Source organism: Rhinolophus sinicus, chromosome 13 (genome assembly GCF_057876585.1).
Source record: "Rhinolophus sinicus isolate RSI-liver-muscle chromosome 13, RSI-T2T, whole genome shotgun sequence".
Taxonomy (NCBI): domain Eukaryota; kingdom Metazoa; phylum Chordata; class Mammalia; order Chiroptera; family Rhinolophidae; genus Rhinolophus; species Rhinolophus sinicus.
This window is the reverse complement of record NC_142513.1, coordinates 25,487,071-25,512,709: the sequence shown is the minus strand read 5'-3', so window position 1 is coordinate 25,512,709 and position 25,639 is coordinate 25,487,071. Positions and strand designations below refer to the sequence as shown.

Below are 25,639 nucleotides of genomic sequence, written 5' to 3'. Positions count from 1 at the left end.
AATACTTCTGGAATTTTCCCTATATATTAGTAACTTTCTCAACAATAAACAAACATGTAAAATCTTAAAGACCTATGAGAATTGTGACAAAATATATTAAAAGCCTTAAAAATGGTCATGCCTGTGAACCTATAATTCCAGTTTCTGGGTAGAAATTATGTGAAAAACAGACAGAAGCCTGCGCACAATGCTTTATCAATAGGACAAAAGCTAGAAACCAAAACTTCCAACTGTACAGGCTCAGTACACCCACACGATGGAGTATTACACAGCCACTAAAAAGGACACTTTTAATGACAGACAGAATATATAATGGCATCCACAGCATGGTCTCAAATATGTAGGGAACTATGAAAAGAAAGAAGAGAAACCATTGCTTTATAATTACATTATTTCATTAACTCAAATTTGTTTTGCATTTATTAAAATTAGCATACTTTATATAGACCAATATATAGTTCAGAGTGAGGAGAGCGCTAATCTTTTAGGTACCGAGACCATCTCTGTTTGATGATTTTATGGAATGACATTGACCCCAATAACTGACCCCAATGATGATACCTTAGTCATCAAGAAAAGTTAAAAAACAGATATAGTCTACTTAATTACAACAGTGTGCATAAACTCAGCTACGTAGAATAATTTATTCCTCAGGATTCTGAAGAGCTAAAATTTTACAGTGGTACTGAGTGTATGAAAATTGAAAACCAGTCAAAAAATACTGAGCATTTTCTAATCAAACTGCTACAAAATTATGGAATAATGCAACAAAATAAATACTATTTTATTACCTTCTGCCCACTGCCCAATTTCTCTATTTACAATACTGAAAAGAATTACCTGCTAGGCCTGTAAACAAAAATATAGCACCGTATTTTCCCAGCGAGTGCCAGAACTCACACCTTAATCTGAAAGCTCAAGAAAAAGCACCCACCACATGTGCGTGTCCACTTCGTATCTGTAGAGATCATCTGCGAGCCGGTATTTATTGGCGCTGAAAGCCTTGTAACCTCCGTGGACATACAGGGCCCTGGTCCTGTCGTCATAGACACTGCTGTGGCCATAGCCCCCTTGGACAAGGGCGCCCTGGGTATGTAATATACTCCACGTGTTCTTATCTGAACAGGGAAAACAGTTAAAGGCAAATGTTGCAGGCTCCTCCTCTCTAACGTTTAAAATTACCAAATAGCTTAGGACAAGAGAAGAGATTTCAGGAGGCTTGATACAGACAACTTTCTTTTATCTTTTTATTTTTAAAGGAAGACCACATAAAACTTGTAACAAAGTCAGGTGGCCAAACTTAATCTGTGAAAAGTTATGATGTTCTAATATGCCATGTAGAAAAAGAATTACATTAAATTTACAAGACTCAGATTCCCCTTAGTTGAACACTTCCCCCCAATTCCCCATGACCATTATTGACCAATATAAAGATGGACTTCATGGGCCTACTCTCTCAAACACCAATTATAGCTGGTACTCCTACTCTACAACAAGAGATAAAATAAAATTTAACCAAAGGAAAGATTACATACTACGGGGTAATCACACTCCCCTAAACCAATTTCTAAAGGGCTATCCACATACTTTCTTTCCTCAGAATATTTGTTTTGAACCCTTTTATTTATTTATTTACTTACTTACTTCATTTTCAACACCTAAAGCATTTAGTGCCATCTTTGGCTCCTTGCCATATTGACATTAACAAATCTATACTACACAGCAGCATCAATGATCTGAATGTCACTAGTAATACATCAACGTTAACTGCATTTCAAGATAAAGTACTGAGTTAAGGTTAAGTTAAAGGCTTGTTAAACAAGTCATAGTAATAAGGGTAAAGGTTTCAAATGTGACACTCAAAAAAATCCACTGGAAAATATATACTCACTCAAGTCATATTCCTGTACATTGCTTATATATCCATAAAGAGGGCAGTGACCAAAGATGACCAGCATGACTACTCGTCCAGTTTTCAAAGTGACAATGTGTGCCGAGTGCCCAACCACTGCATACTGTTCTTTTGCTTTAGGGGTCAACAATACCCATGATTCATTATGAATATGAAACACTCTCAATTCATTGGTCACATTCCCTGTTGAATCAATTTTTCCTCCATACATGTAAATTTTATCCTAGGAAAAAAATGTGAACAAAATTCTATAAAACATTGAAAGGATCAAATCTGAGAACAGTAAAGGAGCAGTCCAAAACCACAATATTATGCTTAGCTTAAAAAGTGTTAGTAAAATGCACCTTTCAGTAAAATACAGGAAAAGGATGGCAAAAAAACAAAATAAATCATATCTATATCTCCTAACATTTCGCCACTTTTCTTGGACTTCCTCACATGAGATCTTTTACAGTAATAAAATGACTTGAAAAAATAAAGCTGAAAAGTTCTCTCATCCTACCATAAACCACAAAAACAAGGAAATGAAAATGATTGTTCAGTTATATTGCAATGTGGCTGTTCTTGGCTAATCTTGCTAATGAACATAAACACTAATCTATACTATATTAATTTTTAACCATTTAGTACCACAATCATAATATCCCAGTACAATTTGAATCCTTTAAAACCTCTCGGGTTAAATTAGTTTCAGCTTTAACTTCTGCTTATACATTAGCCAACTATACACCCTCCCAAAACAGAAAATTTTCCTCCCAATGAAAAATTTGTCAAAATTTGACAGAATCAGAAATGATTCTGTCAAAATCATAGAGACAGAAAGTAGAATGGCACCTGTCAGCAGCTGGGGGAGAGGGGAATGAGGAGTTATTGTTTAATGGGCATGGAGCGGCAGTTTTACAAGATGAAAAGAGTTGCAGAGATGGATGGTGGTGATGGTTGCACAACATTACGGTACGAATATATTTAATATTACTGAATTTTACACTTAAAAATGGTTAAGATGGTAAATTTTATGTGATGTGCATTTTACCACTATCAAACAGATTAGGGAAAATAACAACACTAAACAGCTTTTCAATCACATAATATGATAAAAGTCACTGTGGAAGAGGTGAGTTTCTAGCAAAGTACAGAGTGGAGATATTTTACCTTGTATAATGCTAAAGAATGACCATATCTAACAACCACATTGTTCACAGAAGGATTCAGTGCAAGCCACTCCCTAGAAGCAAGGTCATACCTATAAAACAAATAGATCATATTTTCACCCAAACAACAAAATAGAACATTTCGTACTCTCTTATTTGTGATATAATCTAGTTTGGAGATGCTCATTACATCTGCCATGCATATGGGGAGGCACCTGGGCAAACAAACCTAACATCTGGGCCCACTGTGTACATGAGAACTCAGGCAGGGGCACTGAGCTACACACCCTCAGAACAAAAAAAGAAATAAACCTACTGTAAGTGTCTAATGCTTCCTGAAAACCTCTTCTACACACAATCTAAATCACTTAAAGGGTAGCATCATACTCAAGAATTTAAACTTTTATTACTATAATTCTTCCTTCATTTAATCACGTGAAATTGAAGACAGGTACTAAAAAAGGGATGATAAGTAAAAGAAAATTCCTAACTTTCCCTTTTCTTTATCTAATTGATTTTTTAAAAGTAGCATTTTGATTACATTATGAATACATTTTATACCAAAAAAAAATGCCAAAGAAAACCATTGTATCGCAGCTTAATCACATTCAATATCTTAGAATATTCACTTTTATTTTATTTTCTTTGAGGAGAACATCACTATTGTTCTTATTAAAATCATAATACTCATTATGAAAAATTTAACCAATGCAAAAATATAGAGCTAAAATCTTAAAATATGATCCCACATTTCATCACCTAAAAATGAGTATCATTAACATTAAATAAACATAATTTCAGACATTTTTCTATGCATATGTACAGACACAAGAAGAAATTGACAATATATATTTATATAAAGAGGATCATGCTATAGATGATACTTTTAATAAATACTGTTAATCTAAATTTTTATGTAATTTAATAGAATCAAAGGGAAACCAATGTTACTATTATACTTTAAATGTTTATTTATTTTCTATATATTTCCCTGAATAAAAGTTATTTTATTATTAAAAATATTATTATATTAAACAAATGTAAGGAAGTTTTTATCACAACATAATAGCAAAAATGAAAGAAATGTCCATCAATAGAAAATAAATTAACAAATTATAGTATATGTAATAGAATTACACAAAGCAAAAAATAAACTCAAACATATCAACATAAATCTCAAAACAATTCAAAGCTTAAAAAGTGAACTACAGCACACTGTTTCTATAAGACTACAAACAGAAAATTTATTAATTCTAATATATGTTTATATATAAGTATGAAAATATGTGAACAAATGACACCACAAAATCAGGATATTGATAATCTCTGGGATTTTGGAGAGGCATGAATGAGGGGGTCTTTAACTATATTAACAATTCTTTATTTCCTAACCAGAGTGGTAAATGTATTGGTATTCATTATTTTTCTCTAAACCATTCCTTTTGCCTTAAATATTTTATACATGATCTGAAACAAGTTTAACAAAATGGTGACATTTATTAAATATGAATAGTACACAGATTAACACCAGCTATTATTTTATGTATTGTTTGAATATTCTACTCTTTTAAAAAATGAAATATTTAGGGGTTGAATTCACTTTAAAATTATACACAATTTAATTTTGGACAAAATCGACTCACTTCCTGCTTTAAAAGTTGAAAACCTCAGCACTCGCATTTCCTCCTATATGATTTTTACATTGTCGAGGTTCGTAACATTCACATTCGGTTCTATAATTCTATAGTTATTTAGTACTAGTGCTATATTTTAGCTGAATCAATCTCTTCACAGTCCTCTTACCTTCTTCTTCAGTCGTTAATTCTTAATTGGCTGGATTTTAGCCTAGTAGCCTTTTTTTAGTTAAGCTCATACATACTCCTTTCTTTAAATTATTTCTTTAAGAATTGTATTTGCTTGCTAGCTTTACAGTTGAATGACAGCTTGGCTGGGTATAATGTTCTTGGGTTACCCTTTCTTTCCTTCAGAACTTTGCAGACGTTGCTCCCTTAAACATTAGTACTGAACTTTGCTATGGAGAAGTCTGAGGCCAGTCTGAGAGATGGCTGATTTTTCTCCCTTTTATGTGGTTTGCTTTTCTGCTTCGAAGCCTGAAGAAGTCTCAATCATTCTCATTCTTTCTTCCCCACACCTCCTTTCCTCCCTCCCTCTCCCCTCCTCATTCTCTCTCTATATATCTTCCTTCAATGTGTGTGTGTATGTATATATATATATATATATATATATATATATATATATATATATATATATATATATAAACACAGTACTGTACTTTACTTAAGGTAAAAATAACTGAAATCCATCCATGGAAATTGAATGCATACCACCGCAACACTTCTGTGGAGTTCTGACTATGAAAAGTGTTTCCTGAGAAGGACTACCGAGACTTCTGAAAACATATTTACATCTGATATTTAAGCCATAGGCCTGTTTATGCAAGATTAAAAGAGGAAAGAAACAGAGGGAGCACAGAAACAAGACTCCAAATAATTCAATCCACATCTCTTTCAAGTGGCATAGGATAGGGGGTGCCCAAACTGTATCTTTATGCACTTTGCTCCTCCTCAGTCAAAAACATGTCAGCCTAAGAGCTTGTTAGAGACACTAAGGGGCTGGCAGTTCCCCATAACCCGAAGAAAAGAACACAAGGATTGGAATAGCACATGTATTTTAGGAAATTTTTATAGTTGTTCAATGACAAGACCTGATTTGATCAAGTTACTGAACTTTTAGGATAAAGGACAAATTATTGGCTGGAAAGCCTCATGTAGTTCTGTACCTCCTGCTGGTTGGGGTCATGTGCAGTCTCTGCAGACCTTTGTTGTCTTTGGATGGCCAGATGCTGTCATTGGAATACCAGGCCACTGCAAGTGGTGGAGCATGTGCTTGCAGCATCATGGTCACTGTATTACCAGCCATCCAGGAGTTTCTGAGAGATGGCTGCAGCCCTATGGAAGACTATCTATTTCTGAATCCTGAAGTCTGTCTTTGCTTATCTCCTTGTCCAGGTCTTAGAACTAGTTGTTCAGTATTCCATTATCTTGGACTCAGCTTCCAGAAGAAGGAGCATTTATTTGGTGCTTGGAATTTCTTATATTTTATTGCATCAATATGTTCTTCTCTTGCGTTTGCTTCTCTGTGTTGTGAAAAGAGTGACAGACTGTTATATATCTTTTGATAACCTTTATCTTTCAAAATAGAAACAGGAAGCAAGGCTATTAGCTGAGAATTAAAATAGGAGAAAATGTGATGAAGATCTGAAAAATGAAATCAAAGTATGACAGCTGAGCAGAATGAAAGAGGAAATGAGAAAGAATTAACAGACTGCAAACCCTCATGGGAGTCAAAGATTGTGAAAGTTTGCCCAACTTCCAGAATCCATATGTGCACGTCTTTTGCCAAATTTGGGCAATTTTTAGCCACTATGTTTTCAAATACTTTTTCAGACACACCCTCTTTCTCTTCTTTGTCCAGGACTTCTCTGGTGACAGAAATGTTAACGTTTTCTTGTTATAGTCCACAGGTCTCTGAGGTTCTGTTCATTTTTTAAAATCCTTTTTTCTCTCTGTTCACACTGAGGAATCTCTATTGTTCTACCTTCAAGTTCACTGATTCTTTCCTATCTTCTCCATTCTGCTGTTGAGCCTATCCACTGAGATTTTTGTTTTGGTTGGTTTTCAATTCTAAAATTTACATTTGATGTTTCTTTGTATCTTCTATTTCTTTGGTGAGACTTTCTATTTTTCATTTGTTTCAGGTGTTTCTATAAACACTTGTTGAAGCATTTTTATAATGGCTGCTTTAAAATCCAGTCATATATAATTCCAATGACTGTGTGGTCTTAGTGATAGTTATCCCTTGATTGCCGTTTCTCATTTCTCAGTTTAGATTTCCCTGGCTCTTAGCATGACAAATGATTTTCCATTGAAATCTGAACATTTCTGGTATGACGTGAGATGCTGGATCTTCTTTGAATCTTCTGTTAGAGAAGGCCTCCTCTGACACCACCCCAGTGGTGGGGGAAGAAGGATGAATCATTATTGCTGCTACTGCCAGGTGGAGGTAGAAATCCAGGCTCCTCATAAGGTCTCCACTGACATCACAGGGGTGGGGAAGGCCTCATTACCACCTGGTGAAGAAGAACGTCCCAGCTCCCTAACTGGCCTTCTCTAACACTACCCTGGCAGGGAGGTAGTGCACCTCACTACATCCTGGCAAGGGTGGAAATCTAGACTCTTCACTCAGACTCTGGCAGGGTTTGGGGTGGGGTCATTGTTCTTTCTGTGGTGTTTGTTTGGAGTAGAGTGGTTATTGTCTAAAAGTTTTCTGTCTTGCTAAGCTGTCCCTTTCCTGGTCATTGGGCTAGGTAGAACAGGTTTTCCCTAGGGTTTCTTGAGCTGGTTCCGATTGGCATTTCCAGATTGCCAACTTTTCCAGCATCAAGTCTCACATATATGGGACAAAAGGAAAACCCTTGGAACCTACCAATATGTCATTTTTTGGGTCCAGAGGCTCCGCACCAGACTGTGTCCTTCTTCCTACCTTTCAGGGTTGTCGGGACAGAGTCCCAGAGAGCAGTCTCCAGGCTCTTGGCCTCACGTGGATAGGTGCTGGCCCGGGTAGTAAATGGCCGTCAGCTATGGCTAATTGACCATCAGCTGTGACCAGTTAGCCAATTAGCGACTGATATAACTGCCGCGGCTGCGCTGGTCAGTCGGTTGGTTGGTTGGCAGGCAGAGAAGCAGACAGCAGGTTGCAGGTCGTGTGACTCCAGCCTCCAGTGAGACTATAGTGCCACCAATGAGACTATAGTGGTATGACTCCCCTGTCTATGGCTCCGTGTGTGTTACTTTTTGGCCTAGCCATATCCTGCGTTCTTATGCGGGAAATGGGACTGGAGGCCCCGCAGGCGCCCCGCACGCCAAATGGCGCAGCGAGCAGGGTCCCCCGCATGACAGGGGTTTTCTCATGTTTGTTTTATATGTAATGTCCAGCATTTTTAATAATACTTACCATGAAGAACAGGGGAAAGTGACTTTCTCATTTCTTTAAATGTTTAAAAATTTTCTTTTTCATATTCTATTTCTAAAGGAGTGTAGTTACTTGGTGTTCCTTCTAGGTGTGTCTTCAATTCTGAAATTACTTTAAAATTCTTTCCTAACATCTATCATCTTATTTCTAAATTTTTCTAGTTTTGATTATATTCATCTTTCATGTCTTGTATCATTTTCTTATTGTAGTTAATTTGTTTTGGAATTGTTTTGTTTTGTGAGCATATTTTTCTACTATCTTTCATGTATGAAGGGATGTTAGTCTACTCCTTATTCTCTTTTTTCTTGAAATAACTTTCGATGAAATTTGACCTTGATATTTTTTTGTTGCTCAATTTTAAAATTACTTTTTCATGATTTCTCACAGAAAAGGCTTGGTATAAGACAGTGTTTCTAATTTCTCAACTCTCTAGCTCACTCTTCTGTTGTTGTAGTGTAGTGTCAAATACACAGCAGCTTATTCATTGAAATCTCCTGACTTTGTTCCCCTCCCTGTTAACTGGACTTTTTTTCACTTTGTCTCTATTGCCCTTTATCTTATTCAATTTGAATTCTATTTCCAACAGTTTCCCCTCTGTGTGGAACTTTCTCAGGCAAAGAGACTTTGGCTGGTTCATTTTGAGAGCTAATAAGGTATAAATTGCTCCCGCCCCTTCAAATCCTATTACAGATGCCTTGAACTCACCCCATTACTAGAATATGCAAAATCTTTCCAATTCTACCTGTTGTTCCCAAAGTGTCTGGCTGAGCTTCCGAGAGTTTTCCAGGTGTGCTGGAGCCTGGCGGGGGACCCACTGCTCCCCTTTGCTGACTCTTGCACAGATGCTGATACCACAAAACAGGGGTTGCAGCTGTCAGTAGTTTAGCCCCACCTGACCAAGTTCTGTTATAGATGCTATCCACGTGTTTTGACTATGTTTTCCTAGTTGTTCTCTGGGTTTTAATGAGTATATTTGGGCAGGCTTCAGAAACTATGCCACCACTGCTATATTTCCAGAATCCCTTAAAGAACAAATGCTGGTTTTTAACAACCTTCATTAATAGAAAATGCCTAGAAAACATTGCCAGGGCACAAAATCAGCATAAGTCATGTTGATAAATTTCTCCCCAAAATCAATCTCCATAGCTAATTTCACTGTGACAACATATTTCGCCCTTCAAGATGAGACCAGCATGGGACCAGCAAATATGACCTTGAACCCTAGAAAGTATTAGATAATGGCATTATTTCCACTAGCAAACTATAAATGCAAATCATCTGATCTATAAATATATTAATTAAATGAAGAGATAAACTAATCCCCTATTTATAGAGAACCTACTATACATACCTAAAGCAAAATATACGAGATAGTATCTGGAAAAGATGTATTGCTTACTACAATGAATTCTTTGTGACTTCCGATTTCAAAAACTAAGAATATGTCAAAAAAAAAAAATTCTGGACTACTACAACATATTATTAACAGGGATTTTCCCCAGGTCATGAAATTACTGATTATTTCTTTTTGCTTATCACTAATTTATAAATTTTCAAAATGAAAAACTAAGCTTCTTGCAAAAGTGTTTAAAACCACTTACGCTAGAACCATGCTGAAATCTGAGTGGTTGAACATATATCCTCCAACAACCCACATTATATTTCCATTGACCACAGCTTTGTGAGAGGCTCTGGGGAGCTTTAGGTTAGAATATTCCTCTTGAGTCCAAAATGACTGGTTAGCTGGCACAGGAATTGAACATCCAGGACCTAATAAAACATAATAAATTAACTTCACAAAATGCAGCTTTAGAATTACTGCATTTCAAGTTTTAATCATCTAAATGTAATAAATATCTAAAGAATATTTAGTCTTTCCTTTAGCATCTAAATATCAGACGAATTCCTTTAATTTGTGCTTTTAATTTACTCAAAGCTAGTGACCAGAAGTAATCTCTCATAAAATTCAAAATCACATACTTTCTAATGGCGATCTGACCACATCCAGGTTAGCATTTTTCAGTAATGAAATACTTGCTTAAAAAGCCCTCAGAGGAAAGAGTGGACAAAGAAATTACTAGAATTGAATTGAAAACTTTAGGATTAAAGTGTAAAGACTAGTCCTGGGAGTAATAACACAAATTATGCATTTCCTGGAAAATCAAGAAACTCCATTCTTGGGAGGTTTGGCTTCTGCTGCAACACTTGCACAGTGGTAGGTACTCAAATATTTTAATTAACTCCTTGATGTCAGCCATATCGAACAAACTAAAGCATCTAAACAAGTACATTTCCTTTCAAAATAAAAGAGATATGAGGAAAGGGTAAACATATAAAGAAAATCAGCAACAGGGGTGGACGGATGGCTCAGTTGGTTAGAGTGCGAGCTCTGAGCAACAGACTTGCTGGTTCGATTCCAACATGGGCCAGTGAGCTGTGCCCTCCACAACTAGATTGAAGACAACGAGCTGCCACTGAGCTCCCAGGTGGCCGGATGGCTCAGCTGGTTAAGAGCACATGCTCTCAACAACAAGGTTGCCAGTTCGACTCCCGCAAGGGATAGTGGGCCGCACGTCCCCCCCAACTAGATTGAAAAAAAAAATAAAACAGCAACTGGATTTGGAGTTCAGCTGTGCCCTCCACAACTAAGATTGAAAGGACAACAACTTGACTTGGAGCTGATGGGTCCTGGGAAAAAACACACTGTTCCCCAATAAAAGTCCTGGAAACACATACTGTTCCCCAATGAAGTCTTGTTCCCCTTCCCCAATAAAAAAAAAAAGCTTTAAAAAAGAAAATTAACAACAGCTATTATCACTCACCCCTTAAAGAATTTACTAAAGCTTCTTTAATAATTTTTATCTGCAGATAATTCCATTAGCTAGCTTACTGCTTTAGAATTTTACTAATTGACCCCAATTTCCTCTGAATTTATTGAAAGTTGCTGAGGAGATACCATTGTCAGCTCTTGTCCCACCTCCCAGCTTGGTTCTCTGCTAGTATGTCTTCTTATGGCTGAGACCAAGTTCTCCAAGCTTTCATGAATGAATTGCAAAGAATGTCAAACCCCTCCACAATTCTAGAGACCACAATCACACATCTATGAAATTCAAAGATTTGTAAGAAGCTCAATAAAGAGATGTGAAAAGCTAAACATTACCTGATATTTGACTAACATAAATGGTATAAATGCTAGGGCCAATCTACAATTTCCTAAACCAGGAATACCACTGTACGTTGGAAGAAAAATGAAAGAAACTCTTACCCTGCCACTCTGAAAAGCAGGCACATCCTCTAACATCACTTGAGTTGCAGATGCCTCGATGAGGAAAACCACAGTTATTTACACAGTGAGGAATGTCACATGCTTCACCTTTCCAGTTTTCAGAACATTCACATTGAACAATGTTGCTGCTATTACTGATCTTACATTCTCCGCGGCCTGAGCAATTATTCGGACACATGTCAAAACTATAAAAACAGTGGGAGAAAACGAAATCAACACAAAGCAACACTCGCAATAACTTAGCAGAACTTCCTCCCCCACAAGGTTTCAGAAACCCACTGTCTCCGGTTCATTCACAAGCATAACTAAGCATAACTGCAGTACTTACCATTCAACCTAAATGGGGTCACACAACACTGACTGCATAGCTAGGGCAAGTAATGAAATCAAATTGACCTTTCTGGATTCTCCAAAGAAAAGCAAGTTAAAGAAATTACAAAGAGAGAAGACAGCCTTAGCTTCTTAGGATAGGATGACCATCCTATTCTTGGTAGCCCATAAATGCTGAGTATTACAAAACTACCAAATGCATGCTTGCAAGTTTGGAGATGAAAAGGATAAAACAAATTGCCAACAATACACTACCATCCTTATGGTATATAAGTATCTTTCTGCATAGTCTCCGAAAGGTTATGGAATTTGTTAAAGATTATATTGCCCAGATTGGTATGTTTAAAATTCCTCAGTAAGTTTATCTACTCATTTCAGATGGCAGAAAAGGGAAGGCCAGTTGAACTTAACACAGGAGTTTAACTATGTCTCATAATAATGTGACTTAAGATAATTGTACTGACAGCACTTTGAAAAGACATAATTCAGATTTTTAAAAGGGGAAGGATAACCAAACTGTTAAGATACTTTCAGAGTGTAGATTTCTTAGAAGACCTGTAAAGAAAACCAAAAAGAAATGTGGTAGCAAAGCACGTCAGAATATCAGGAATCAGTTACAAAAACAAGCTAATTAATGTTCATGCCTACACCCAAATATCAGTTCATGATATATTTATAATAAAATTTTGTAAATATTTCTATGTAGTATTTTTATAACCCTTATTATAATAAATGCATATGCCTACCTTTCAAGCTCCAGTAAAAAGAATAAATATTCAGTTATAAAGCTGAATGACATTCTTGCAGGCCTCTAGAAAGTGGTGCCTATCGTCTCTACATAATAATACATATGTATAAGTAAAGCTTCAGTGAAGGCCAATTTCATTTTTATTAAGAAAAAGGACTTGCAAGACAAAGTTTACAAAAGATAGCCTAAATTTCAGATTGGATTTGTTATGCTGAAATGGCTATGATAATCACACTTCATTTTTATAAAAGGCCTAAAAGAAAACTGAGGTAAAGCATTTCCATTATGTGCTCAAACTTGGCCTTACACTAAGCATATGTCAATTTCCTGCAGACAGGCTTATTAACCATACATGAGGGAGTAGCACATAACCGAAACTTAATGTTATTGCAAAACAAAGAGGAGGAGGTAACACATAATACCTTTTAAACTGAAGGAGGGAAAGGATAATTTCAACTTCCCCTTGAACTTCAACCTCTCCACTCAAATGCCTTTAGGCATAGGTTTACTTCAAGTGCCAGAAATAATACTGAGCACTCTTTAGAACACTGAGTTACATCTCAAACCATAAGATTTAGTTTTGAATCTCTAAAACGTGAAAATGGTAGGTGATACATCAAAGCATCTGCTTGTATATCTGTCTAAACTGAAATAATGAGAAAATTAGTCTAATTTTCTGTGCTTAAAATATGACTCAGCATGAGACACAAAATGGAGTGCCAATTTGTATGAAAATAAAACATAACCTTTTTCATTCTTCTTTTAAAAGAAAATTAACAAACACCTGACTAACTGTGGGTATAAGTCTAAAGGGTCCTCCAGCTGAAGTCAGTCCAAAGCTGGGATTCAGTGCAACCTGAGGACATTGGGAAATGAGTGATAGTGCTATATGTATGTGCTCCTGGGCGTTTTTCTGGGAATGAAAACCATCATTTCATTTGGCTTTTCATAGGGTCTGGAACCGCTAAAACAGTTTAGGACTCTTTTTTAAATAATAAAGATCTTGGAACCACAAAGCTAATACAATTTACGATAACTTCTTCATTTCTTCGTTTAACAAATACTAATTCTGGTCCCTAGGGGAGGATCAAGGCTTTCCCCCACGCCAATCAGAGTAAGAAACACCTGCAGTCCTGGGAGAGATACTGGCTACAGGGGTAGGAGAAGAGCTCTCCAGTGACGATGGGCAAAACGCTTCCAATGTCGAGGGGTGCCTGAATTGCCTTCTCTCCTAGAGTGCTCCCTCCCTGGAGTTTCTCTTCTCCCCCAGGGCTGCTACCATGAGGGGCCATGTAACAGTGAAGCCTGTGCCCTCTAGCCCCTGACCTAGGAACCTATAGGTAACCCAGAATGGGCCCTGGATGAATGGCTAGCTCAGTGCTACTCAGAATGTGGCCCACAAACAGGCGGCAGCAGCATCACCTAGGAGCTCATCAGAAATACAGATTCTCAGGCCCCAGCTCTACTGAACTACAGTCTCTGGGTAGGACCCAGGAATCTGTGTCTTAACAAGCCCTTCAGAAGATCCCTGTGCCTGTGAAGTTTCAGAAGCCCTGGCCTAAACACACATCTCCCCTTCAGAAAGGGACTTCTGCAGTGTCCCACTCTCAGTGCCATGACTGTCTAACCTTCCATCCTGAACTGTGTCCCCACCAGGCCCGACTCCACCCTCCCCAGCAAAGGTGACCTAGGGCCTCCTTTGCTTACTCAACCTCATAGCTGTCAGCTTCCTCCTTGAGACTTTCTCCTCTGGGCTTGTGACAAAAAAGCCACTGGAATTCCTTTGTCCCTTAGCTGCCTTCTCCTTCCTGTACACATGCCCCAAAGGCCAGTCATTCACTGTCCATGTGCCAGTGACTCCCAGATGATATCCCCAGCCCTGACAGCAATTCTGAGTTCTAGATCCAAACAGCAATGCCCTGCTTAGACATCTCACATGGACCCAACCAAACTCATCAGCCTCTCCCCTCAGCCTTTGTGCCTCCCTGTGTCCCTAAAAACCACCTTGCTGGACCTGTGATAAGCTGCCTAGGCTGCCAAGTCACAAACCCTAGGCGCCTGAAAGACTGAATTACCATACCAATCATGACAGAGATGGCTTTAAATTGGCCTGAATGAATACTGAGATCCTGAGAAGAAAATGGGCAGAAAATGAACTCAACATAAAGGTTACCAGTGGAGGTTACTGCCTAGGCCAGGAGCTGGCAAACTTACTCTGTAAAAGGCCAAATAGTATTTTAGGCTTTGTGGGCCACAGAAGCTCTTTATCACAAATCACTTGTATATAGCATTTTATGAATTTACTTATAAAAAAGAAACATTTCTTAAAAGGAAAAAAAGAAAAGACACAAGTTAGTCTCCCTACTATCACAACAAATTCCAAAAGCTGCCTAAGTCTACCTGTCTACATTTCCTTTGTAACCTCAACTAAGTTGTCATCAATGGGCCAACTATAAAACTAGTACATGAAAACTACTATTTATTAAATTATACTTAGCAAAATCCCCAATGTTTTTATCCATTAGCAGCTAAATGCCCTCTTCCAGGAGAAGCTCAACAGCAGCAAGACCTGGTTGAAACTATGGTCCCACCATTTGACAGTTTACTGTTTCCTACCCATTTCCTCAATTATAAAATGAGTAGAAAAACACGGCCGTACCTCACTAAGTTTTTGTTGTTGTTTTTTTTTAATTTAAAGGATAAAATCCATGCAAACTGCTCAGTGCAATGCCTGGCACACTGTAAGCCCTCAATATATGTTAGTCATTATTATTGTTAAAACAAAGTGCATGGTCTTTTGAATACAACCACGAATATTAGACTTAAATATCTTACTTGTAAGTTATATTAAATCCAGTCAAATTATAAGCAGCATCACTAAAAAAATGCAGCAGGGCATAACCTGATGTGGCAACAACCTCGGGGACAGTCTCGTTGCCATCTCTCTCGGGAACGATGAGGCCGCTGAAATGAAAACACATTTCTTATAAAGGGAGGCACAATTACAGACACATCACATGATGACAGACAAAATTCAGAGATGGAATTAATCCTTACAATTTAACAAAAACACTTCCACGAAAGGGGAAAATTCTGTGATGAAATGTGTGATAAATGCATGGTGCTACCCTATTATCCTATTGTTCTGGATCCTCTGAGGAACAGATCCGAATCTCTTGCTAGGCTTTCCTTTATTCCGGGTTATATTTTAATTGAGATTTTTATTTTTTGTATAAAACTTTTTATAAGGCTTCTTTGAAAAACTGAGTAAACCTCCATCACAGACAGTAACAAACTTTATTAGATGATGAATGCCGAATATTCATTATCAAAAGACATGAAAAAGTAAAAATATAAATAAATAAGCTTGATAAACAAACACCCATAATCCCAACACTATTAGCATTCTGATGTATTTTCTTTGCCTAATTGATACCATAGTACATCTTATATTCTATTTTACAAATAATATACCATAAGCATTTCTTATGTTACTAAAAGTTCCTTCATTGCTTTTAGGATCTCACGCAGAGCCCAGCATACAATATTTGTTGGGTGCCTGGAGAGGGAAAGAATTACTGAGTTAAAGGGTCTAAATGATAGCTTTAAGGCTCTTGATCCATAATACCAACTTGCTTTTCAGCAGAGATATGCCAACTTGAAATCCCATAAAGAATGAAAGGGTCCATCCTACCTCACCCTGCCAACAAGGAGGATTTCCAGTCCTATTTTAGCTTAGCTAATTTAAGAAGTGAAAAGTGGTTTTTTAAATTGTGATTCTGAGTTTCTTTTATACTCCTGAGGTTAATCATTTTCCCTATATTTACTTGCCTTCTGCATTTCTTCATGCTCACCTCTTTTGCCCAATTACCACCACACCACCTCACTCTGTAAAAGCCTTAATCCTTACCAGGCACTATGCAGTCTGCTCCACACACAACCCCACCCAATGAATAAACATCTCATCTATTACTCTCTTCCCTTCACTCATCGACCACAGCCACACTGGCCTCTGATTTCCGAGGGCACACACCAGGTAAACTCCCACCTTAGGGCCTATAAAAATCTTAAATGCTCATTCACTATGACCTAGCAATTCTATTTATTTGTAGAAGAAACACTTGCTCATATACACAAAGACAAATATACCAGAATCCTACATGCTCATCCACAGGAAGTTGGTTGAATGAATGATTATATATCTGTAGGTCTGGCAGGACTTAACAAGGAGCTTATCAAGGCATTCTGATTGGCAGGGGGTAAAACAAGCTGCAAAACAATGGGCCTAGTGTATGTGTACATTTACATGTATTTCCATATGTTCATATGAAAATGACTGGAAGAGTACAAAGCTGGGTATGAGGGGGAGGAGGGGACAGGATCTTCACTGAATGAAACTTACAAAACAGTGCTGCATTTTCTATAATACTATATATTCAACTAACAAATATTTACTAAGCACTTACTATATGTGAGGCACTATTCTAGGTACCAGGAATACAAGAGTGAAGAAGTTCCTGCCTTTATGGAGTTCATGTCAGAAAAACAACAAATAAGCCTAGATACAGCCCACTCCCCCACCAGGTAAGGATATACAACGCCAGGCAGAGATAAATGCTATGAAGGGAAATCGAACAAAGAACAAAAGGTGCTACTTTAGAAAGAGCAGTTAGGAAAGGCCTCTCTTGCAAGAGGTGATATTTGATCAGAGACTTAAATGAAGGTTTCAACTATCATCACACTTTCATCGTTTTTAGACACCAGAACCCTTTAAAATGCTGAAGGAGTACGTACTTGCAACAGCAGGGCCACCTAGAAACAGGTATGTTAAAAGCAATTTTCCCGTAAGAAATACTGGCACAGGGACGGACCAGGAGCTTCAGTCACACGTGGGAGACCCTGTACTCTCTGTTAAGCTACCATGAGCTTCAGGATCAGAGATATGAGCTCCGATCCTTGCTCCATATGCCTGGGTACGTCACTGACATCTCTGAGCCTCAGCTTCCTCAAATGCACGAGAGAACTCCTATCCCCCTCACGCTCAGGGATGCAATGAGAATCACACTGTCAAACCACGTGAAGCGCTTCAACAGTGTCCCACGCTAGTAAGGGCTCGATAAGTGATGGCTAATGGTATTTATTACTTATGTGGCTGGGACACTTCAGTGCATAGAATTAATGGTAGGATGGGTGGAAGGAGAAAGGATGCAGAGTCACAGAAGGAGTGGGAGGGCCCTCTGTACAGATAACAACGATGCTGGAGAAGGGGATCAGCTTCCCACTGTCAGAGGAACTCAGGCGTTTGCTTCTTTTTGCTTCAAAAACTTAAAATTGTGAAAAAAACACACAAAAAAACTTAAAATTGTGACAGCTTTGGAACATGCTTTCTCCCAGTATAAAAATAAAACTGGTTTATGACAAAAATAAACTTTCACTGAGCAAATGAACACAAACATGGCCTCAACCGAGCATGCAAGGCAGTGGAACATGTGTGGGTGAGATAATGATGCTGCAGGTGTGCCATTCCACTGTCACCCTGCGCCATCTCCCACCTGCCTGGCCCCTGCCCCTAAGTAGATAAATGCAGGCACAGCTTAGGCTGCAGCAAGTTGTTCACCTTGAGCAAATCAACTGCCTGCCCTCAGGTTCTTCATAATTTTATATTTTAAACACAGAGTTTTTAACTGTTTAGAATCACTTTTGAAAATAGCTAAACTAAAATATTTTCTTGATTCCCCATAACTGTCCCAGACAGACGTGGGCTCTCCGAACATACCTGGGGCACAATCTGGCTTTACCAACCACACTATGTAAGTTACTAGTACTCCTCAGTTTGACACACCTGTCTCCTTAGAAGACTATACGCTCCTCAAGGGCAGGGAGATGTGGAAGAAAGGCAAGACAGATTTGGAAAGTCGGGGGTAGGAGCCAGGTAAGGCGGGGCAGGCAGGGTCTACACTTCTGACTGGCAAAGGAGGGTCCGAGAACCTGAGAGACGTGCCTGCCTTTGACTACCTTCTCTAAGTGTGCCATGGTCTGCCCATGGTTTCAACTGGGTGCTAGACTGACCAGCTCCCGTTTGCACCAGGCTCCCTCTAACAGCTCTTCATCACAGTCCAAACAACTGCCTCATCAACAAACGACTTTCATAAAAATAAAAATAAATTCTAAAAGGAAAAATATTCTCTTGAAGAATGTCCTCAGAAAGGAAAACTATTGTCCCTGCTCCGTCACCACTCGCACCTCTGCGTCTCCCTCCCAACAGGTCACAGCAGAACAGCTGCTCCATGAGGGAGCTACATGTATGCATTTGTGGAATGGAATGCAACACAAAATCATACTGTTACAGAGCTGGAAGACGTGTCCCAGGGATTCTCAAACGTGTCTGGTAATGGAACTTTGTTTATTAAACAAATTTTATTCAGAACTTCAGTATATAAAACGCAAACGTGATCAACCAGTTCGAAGTGAAATTGAACACCAGAGTTTACAATACACCCAGAGAAAACACACTACATACCACACCTTCATTTTAGGTTTTAGAAGCTGAAGGTTTGAGCACATAAATGACCTGTTCAAGTTCAAACGCAGCGACTTGGACAGAACTCAGATTAAAAGTCTGCATCTTCTGAATCCTTTTGGCTCTTTTCTTTGTTGGCTGAACTGTCTGCAGCCAGGCTGTCTCCACTCGGGGCCCCTAGCACATCACACTGGGCCGGTACCTCCATCCAGAGTCCTCCTGGCCCAACCACACGCCTCAACCCCCCACCTTGTGACAGTGCCCTTCAGGCCTGAACAGTGCTTTTCAAACTGTTCTGGGCATCAGTGCTTTAGAGGTTTTATGTTGCAGGTAAATTTCAATTTCAAAACATGTATTTTCTCACTATAATTTTAGAAAATTCATACTCAAATACTATATCATAGGCTAAATTTTAACACAGTCAGTGGATTCATTTATACCGTCAGTTAACCAACGTTTTATAGAAACCTAAAAATTCTGTTGCCTATACGTGTACTTTGGCTTCTCTCAAAAGTCACTACTTAGAACAATTATAGCCTTCTGCTTGTTTTGTTGTTGCTGTTGATTCACATGTCTGTTCATCAAACACCTGGTCCAGGGGAACCACAGGGTTGCGCACACTGGCTTGGCTGACGTCCCCACGGGGCCCCTGGCTGATTCAAAGTGCCCGGCACATAACAGGGATGCAACGAATCTGGATTAACGAACTCAGGATCAAGTGAACCCCCAATAATGACTATCATGATAACACCATACTACAGGCAGTTTTTGTGCTTATTTTAAAGTTTGGGGTGCTTTATGCTATAATCTGAGCAAGGTATGCTTCAAATTCTGGCAGGAAGATACTCGTATACACACCTATACACGCCCAACACTTAGCCAGTGACAGTTTAATGCTCAGCATGGCCCATCCACCCTGCTCTGTGGCCCCCACAAATGAATCTTTGAAACTGGTTCTTAATTCAAAGATATGTTGAGAGATTTCTAAGCCACAGGGAAGGGAGAAATCCAGGGCACATTAGTCCCCTAGTCTCCTGTGTCCTCTGGCAAATCGTGTACCGTTTACTCTGTTATCTCCTCACCCCCATGAGACATCAACCGACTAACCCCATGTAAGGAACACAAAAAAATATTTGTTGAGGGCGGCCGGTTAGCTCAGTTGGTTAAAGCTTGATGCTTGTAACACCAAGGTTGCCGGTTCGACCCCAGCATGGGCCACTGTGAGCTGTGCCCTCCACAACTAGATTGAAACAACACTTGACTTGGAGCTGATAGATCCTGGAAAAACACACTTAAAAATAAAAATAAAAAATTTTTTAAAGTTTAAAAATATTTGTTGACTTGATTTCTTTTTAAAGTCAGGGAAATAAAATGTCAGCGGAAAAGAAATACAAAAAGTCAGCTGCAGATGAAAAAAGTGACAACCATGGCTCTCTAAGGAGATTTGTATTTTAGAAAAATATTATTTTACAAATCCTCTATCAAGTAAAGGAAGAAAAACAGGATGGTTTTGAATTCCCATGTGGTCAAAAGCAAAATAAACAACACAGCTAGTATGGTTAATAAAAACTAAAATGCCAAAACAATTCAGAATCCCTCCCATATTCGCTGTTAAGCTCTTTTGTTTAACTACTCATAGAAAACGTGTTGGAAAAAAAAATCATAATACATAACTGGTATGACTCCTCATCCTCTCATTCTCTATGGGTAACCACTGCTCATTTTGTGTATTCTTCCAAAAAGATTTCCTTGCCCATATTAATGCATATACATAAATACACACACACACACACACACACACACACACACACACACACACACAATATTTGAATTTGACATGTAACTTCTGAGGGCCTACCCAATAAGGAACATAACAAGATCAAGATGAACATGGTTCTTGATTTAAATTTTTCACAGAAATATTATTGTTCAATATATTACTTACAAAACATTTTTTAAATGTAAACTTCACCACCACGAGAAGCATGTAAACTTGATACTACCATTACAGTTTTTTATACAGCAGGAAACTAAAAAGAGAGGTCAAGTACTCTACCCAGAAACTTACCCAGGAGCCACAGGAAACCGAGTCAGGCCTAGCACACAAGTAATAGGACTCCAGAAGTAATACACTTTTCATGAAATAAATGTGTTAAGTGATACTAAAGGTGAGTCTAGTAGGAATGCAATCTAGGAGATACGTTTGAATTCAGAAATCATTTAATGATTAACAAGTACTTATATGGCCGAGCTTACCTAAAGGCAGCAATGAGTGGTGCATAAATTGAGTCCCCATCATAAACATATAAATGGTCCCAACTACACTCTGTAGCAAAATGACTGAAACGAAGTCTCATTATTCTATTAGGCCTGAAAAAAAAATTATAATAATCATCATAACTATCAAACATTTGAAAACAATATGTAAATTTTTAAATAATTTACAAGGAGAAGAAATTAGTAAACGTATACCTTCATTCGTCAAAGATTTACTTAGTACGTACTATGTGCAAGAAACCATTAACAAGCAATGGTACAAAACAGACATGGTCTATGCCTCTTTGGACCTTACCGTCCATACAGCAGCCATTCCTGAACAGCCTCTGAACCAATCCATCAGCCCTTGCAATTCCTGCACTTCCTTGTTCAATTTAAGATTCCGCACTAGATTATTTCACAAACACACCTGCCAATTCTCTAAACTGGCCTGTCCTGCTGCCTTTTCATGGAACTGCCTGGCAAAAGCCCTTGTCTAGAGGAAACCAGTTACCTGCTCTGACTTAGACTGAATCCACAGAAAATTAAGCCGTGCCAGAGAAAGTCACTCCACTGGGCAGCTGCTTCCAGTATTAGTCACTGCTCCCCAACTTCAAATGGCACTTCACTTCGGCCAGCAGTCCTACCACTAACACTCTCTCTCCCTCTCCACAATTACTACTCTCAATTGCTATTTCAAACCATTCAGTCCCACCTCCCTGTTTACGCTCAGCGACCAGAGAAAAATCTCTCAAAGTACCATTTTCCAAAACAGATATACCTACCTACTCTTCCTTCCATCTCTCAAATACTTAACATCTCCCTCTCATCTGGAACTTCCACACCCATATTTAAATCTCCTTACGTATCACATATTTCACAAAAAACAAGAAAACATAAAAAGCTTCAAATCCCAACTCTCTCTCCTTCCAGCTCTTTCCTACCTTATCCCTTTCTCCTCTTAACAGAGTGAAACTCAGAAGACTTTGTTTTTTCCATTTCGTCATATCCCACTCACCCCTTCACCCTCTAACCTGGCTTCACCTCCAACACTCCACTCCAAAAGCTCTTGGTAATAATAGCAACACCATTTATTTCCTGGTGATGCCTAATTATATGTCTCCAGCCTAGACTTCTCCTCTACCCCACACTTATTTGTCTAAGGAACATCTCTAAGCAAACAACTAAATAAATATATAAACAAGTTAACTCCGATGGTGATGAGCACTGTGAAGAAACTAAAAGAATGTGATTTGGGGTACACAGGTGGTGGGGAAATACCCCAGAAAGCTTTGGAGGAGATCAGAATGACCAGAGATAAGCCATGGGAAAAGCCTGGGAACAATGCTTCAGACAGAGGGAACAGCACTGTCTGAAAATCTTAAGGAGAGAGAAGTAGATGTGTCGAAGCAATATGAAGAAAATCAGCACGTCTGACACACAGCACGCAGAGGGAACCATATGAGTTAACACTTTGTAAGCGGGCATTTTCCCGCCAAATCGCGTCGTAACGTGGGGCTTTTTTGACATTTTCTCGCCGAAATTAGACTTTCCGTAAAATATTCATTATCTTTCGATCTATTTGATATTTTTCTATGAAACTTTCAGTGTTTTAGTTTAAAAAGAGGTGCAAAATATGTGTTATTCTCGTCTCTCGCGCTTTGGTATAAAAAGCGATATGACGAGTTTACTCGTTTCCCACAAAAAATGTGTTAAGAAGTGAGAGAGAGGTAGGGCAAGGGGCAAAGCGAAAATCGGGAGGCCAATTTCAAGGCTAATACAGAGGCCCGGAACAGTGGGGATGGTGGTTGTTACAATAATTGTAGAGATGAATATGAAAGGGACAACGCAGATGGATTTGGCAGATATTCTAGAAAGAAAACTGACAGAATTTCCTGACAGGTTGAATGTGGGGAAAAGGGAAAGGAGGAATTCAAGTCTTTTGCTGAGGCCAAGGAGGAGCAACCACTGAAACCACATTCAGAGCAACAGCAGAGGAGGACATCAGACTGGAGTGAACTGATAGAAAGGCCAAGGGCAGACAACTCCTAGAGCAGCGGTTCTCAAAGTGTGGTCCATTGAACGCCAGAGGCCCTGAGGCCTTTTTAGGGGGTCCGAGAGTTCACCACAGTCACAATAATACTGCGCTATCATGTGCCTTTATCACCATGTTGGCATTTACTAACAATACAAGAGCACTGGTGGATGAAACTGCTGGCGCCTTAGAACGTAGCACCAAACTGTACTAGCAATCACTGCTATTCTTCAATGACACTTTCATTTAAGGTTATCTTTATTACATGGTGGAAAAAAACTGCTAATTTTATTAAATCCTGCATGACAAGGTAGGAAGTCTGCATAAAGCACTTCTGCTGCCTAACGAAGTACAATGATCTCAAGGAAAATCACTTTTGTAATTGTTTGAGTTGTGAGCTGAACTAGTTGCTTTTTTCTTGGAACCCCATTTACCATTTTTACCTGGAAGAACAACTGACAAACTATGGTTTTTCAAACTTGTATATCTGGCAGATATTATCTTGAAAATGAACAAAGAAAGCCTGTTGCTTCAATGAAAACAACTGACAGTATTTATTGCCAAAGATAAAATACAAGCTTTCAAGCAATAATTAAGAGTTTTGGAAAATTTATATCTGCCACCCAGATACAACTTCCCAATTTTTAAAACTTTCTGATGAGGTTGATGGTGATTAACCAGTGTGATTTTTTAATACTACATAATGAAGTATGTCAACATTTTGGGAAATCTGCATAGTTGAGATCTCAATATTTCCCAAATGGCCCATACATGGCGTTATAAAACCACGCATAGGTTAAAGATCCATTCAAAGTACAACAAAACCAGTGGATTTTAATCCAACAAATTCCAAAAGTTCTTTCACATTGTTTCAGACTCCACACTGCAATTTACTTTTAAGAAATTACTACTTGTCAAGTTTTGGTGTAGTAACCAAAAAAGACCATCCACAATTATTTAAAAGAGCTATTAAAAATCTCCTCCCTTTTCCTACTTCATATTCAAGTAATTTTCTTCACATACTTCACCAACATATTTTGTGAATTGCAGAAGAAAATATGATAATCCAGCTGTCTTCTATTAAGTTAGAGAAGAGATTTACAAAACTGTAAAGCAATGCCATTCTTTTCGCTAAATTTTTTTCAAATACAAGGTTTCTTTTTTCATAAAAATATGTCATTTGTGCTAACACATAGTGGGTTTACTATTCTTGCTTTTAAACTGAATTAAATATTTCTTAGTTTTAATTTTTAATATGGTAAACAGAGAGATATAACCCACATAAAGAAAAATTATTTGGAATTCTAAAAATTTAAGAATGTAAAGAGGTTCTGAGACCAATAAGTTTGATAAACAAAGTTTGAGAAACAAATGAAAAAGTTTGAGAAAGGTTCGCTATGAAGGGAAGAAAAAGAAGGCAACAGCTGGAGGGACAGAGGGGGCTCAGAAGAGTTGTTTGGGCAACAATAGTTATTCTGACTTTCTTGCTCACAATAAAAATATTAGAAAAAATGACACAATAATTTTCTAATGCTTAAAGTAAACAATTTAAAATACTCAACCGTTTTTAACTACTACAATTAAAAATATACAAATTTCTGATGTGTACAATTCATTTGTAGCATGAAAATTTTTTTAAATAACAATAAAGATTTTAAAAATAAGGAAATCAAATTCACTTGTAAAAAAAGTTATCAAATAAAAACATTTCAAGTACTTTATGCTACAGATTATTAATTTTATTTGTAGGAAAAGTAATGCCATACTGAGCTTTATTTTGAAAAAAAATTTTTAATTAGCCATTACTACTTACTGTCCTTCAATGAGCCATGTGCACTTCGTTTTATATTTATAATTTCCAGGTCCATCTGTTACAAACCCAGAAGATCCAGTTAGTCTGTAAAAAACAAAACCAAAAAATCAAAAACAACTTAAATCCAGCAAAATTTCATATATTAATAATATCTTTCTTAATTCTCAATACAATCCAAGTTAAGCATAGTGAATAAATTAATGCGTACCATATAACCAGAAGAAAATAACTAGATAATTACATTAAGATTATACGAATATAGATTAAACAAATATATACACTTAAGAAAAGGAGATACAAATACACTAAAACCAACAGGAATGAACAAAAAAAACATCTAAATCTTTCTAGCTGAGAGGGGAAAATCGTACTTTGTACTATAAAAATAGCCACAAGAACTTATTTATAAATATGAGTTGCTTTTTAAAAAATCAGATCACACAGTAACAGTTACAAGTATTTCAAAGGATAACACTATAGAGAGTATAACAGTGATGGGCGAGCACATCAAGCCACAATATAGGACAGACACATCA

General features: G+C 37.9%; 1 protein-coding gene across 7 annotated transcripts in view; it reads right to left on the bottom strand.

The window, feature by feature from the left end:
• ATRN (attractin) overlaps positions 1 to 25,639 on the bottom strand; it is a 144,684-nt gene that overhangs the window by 87,050 nt on the left and 31,995 nt on the right. For all 7 annotated transcript variants that reach the window (XR_012491426.2, XM_019733755.3, XM_074318233.2 and 4 more), the window contains exons 2-9: positions 25,104 to 25,187; positions 21,256 to 21,369; positions 15,315 to 15,443; positions 11,381 to 11,586; positions 9,717 to 9,885; positions 3,065 to 3,155; positions 1,892 to 2,135; positions 935 to 1,118 (exon numbers count right to left, since the gene is read on the bottom strand). Coding sequence is in view for 6 of the 7 variants with exons in the window: in XM_019733755.3 (XP_019589314.3) it covers positions 935 to 1,118; positions 1,892 to 2,135; positions 3,065 to 3,155; positions 9,717 to 9,885; positions 11,381 to 11,586; positions 15,315 to 15,443; positions 21,256 to 21,369; positions 25,104 to 25,187 (1,221 nt within the window). In the remaining variant the exon portion in view is untranslated. The remainder of the gene's footprint in view (positions 1 to 934; positions 1,119 to 1,891; positions 2,136 to 3,064; positions 3,156 to 9,716; positions 9,886 to 11,380; positions 11,587 to 15,314; positions 15,444 to 21,255; positions 21,370 to 25,103; positions 25,188 to 25,639) is intronic.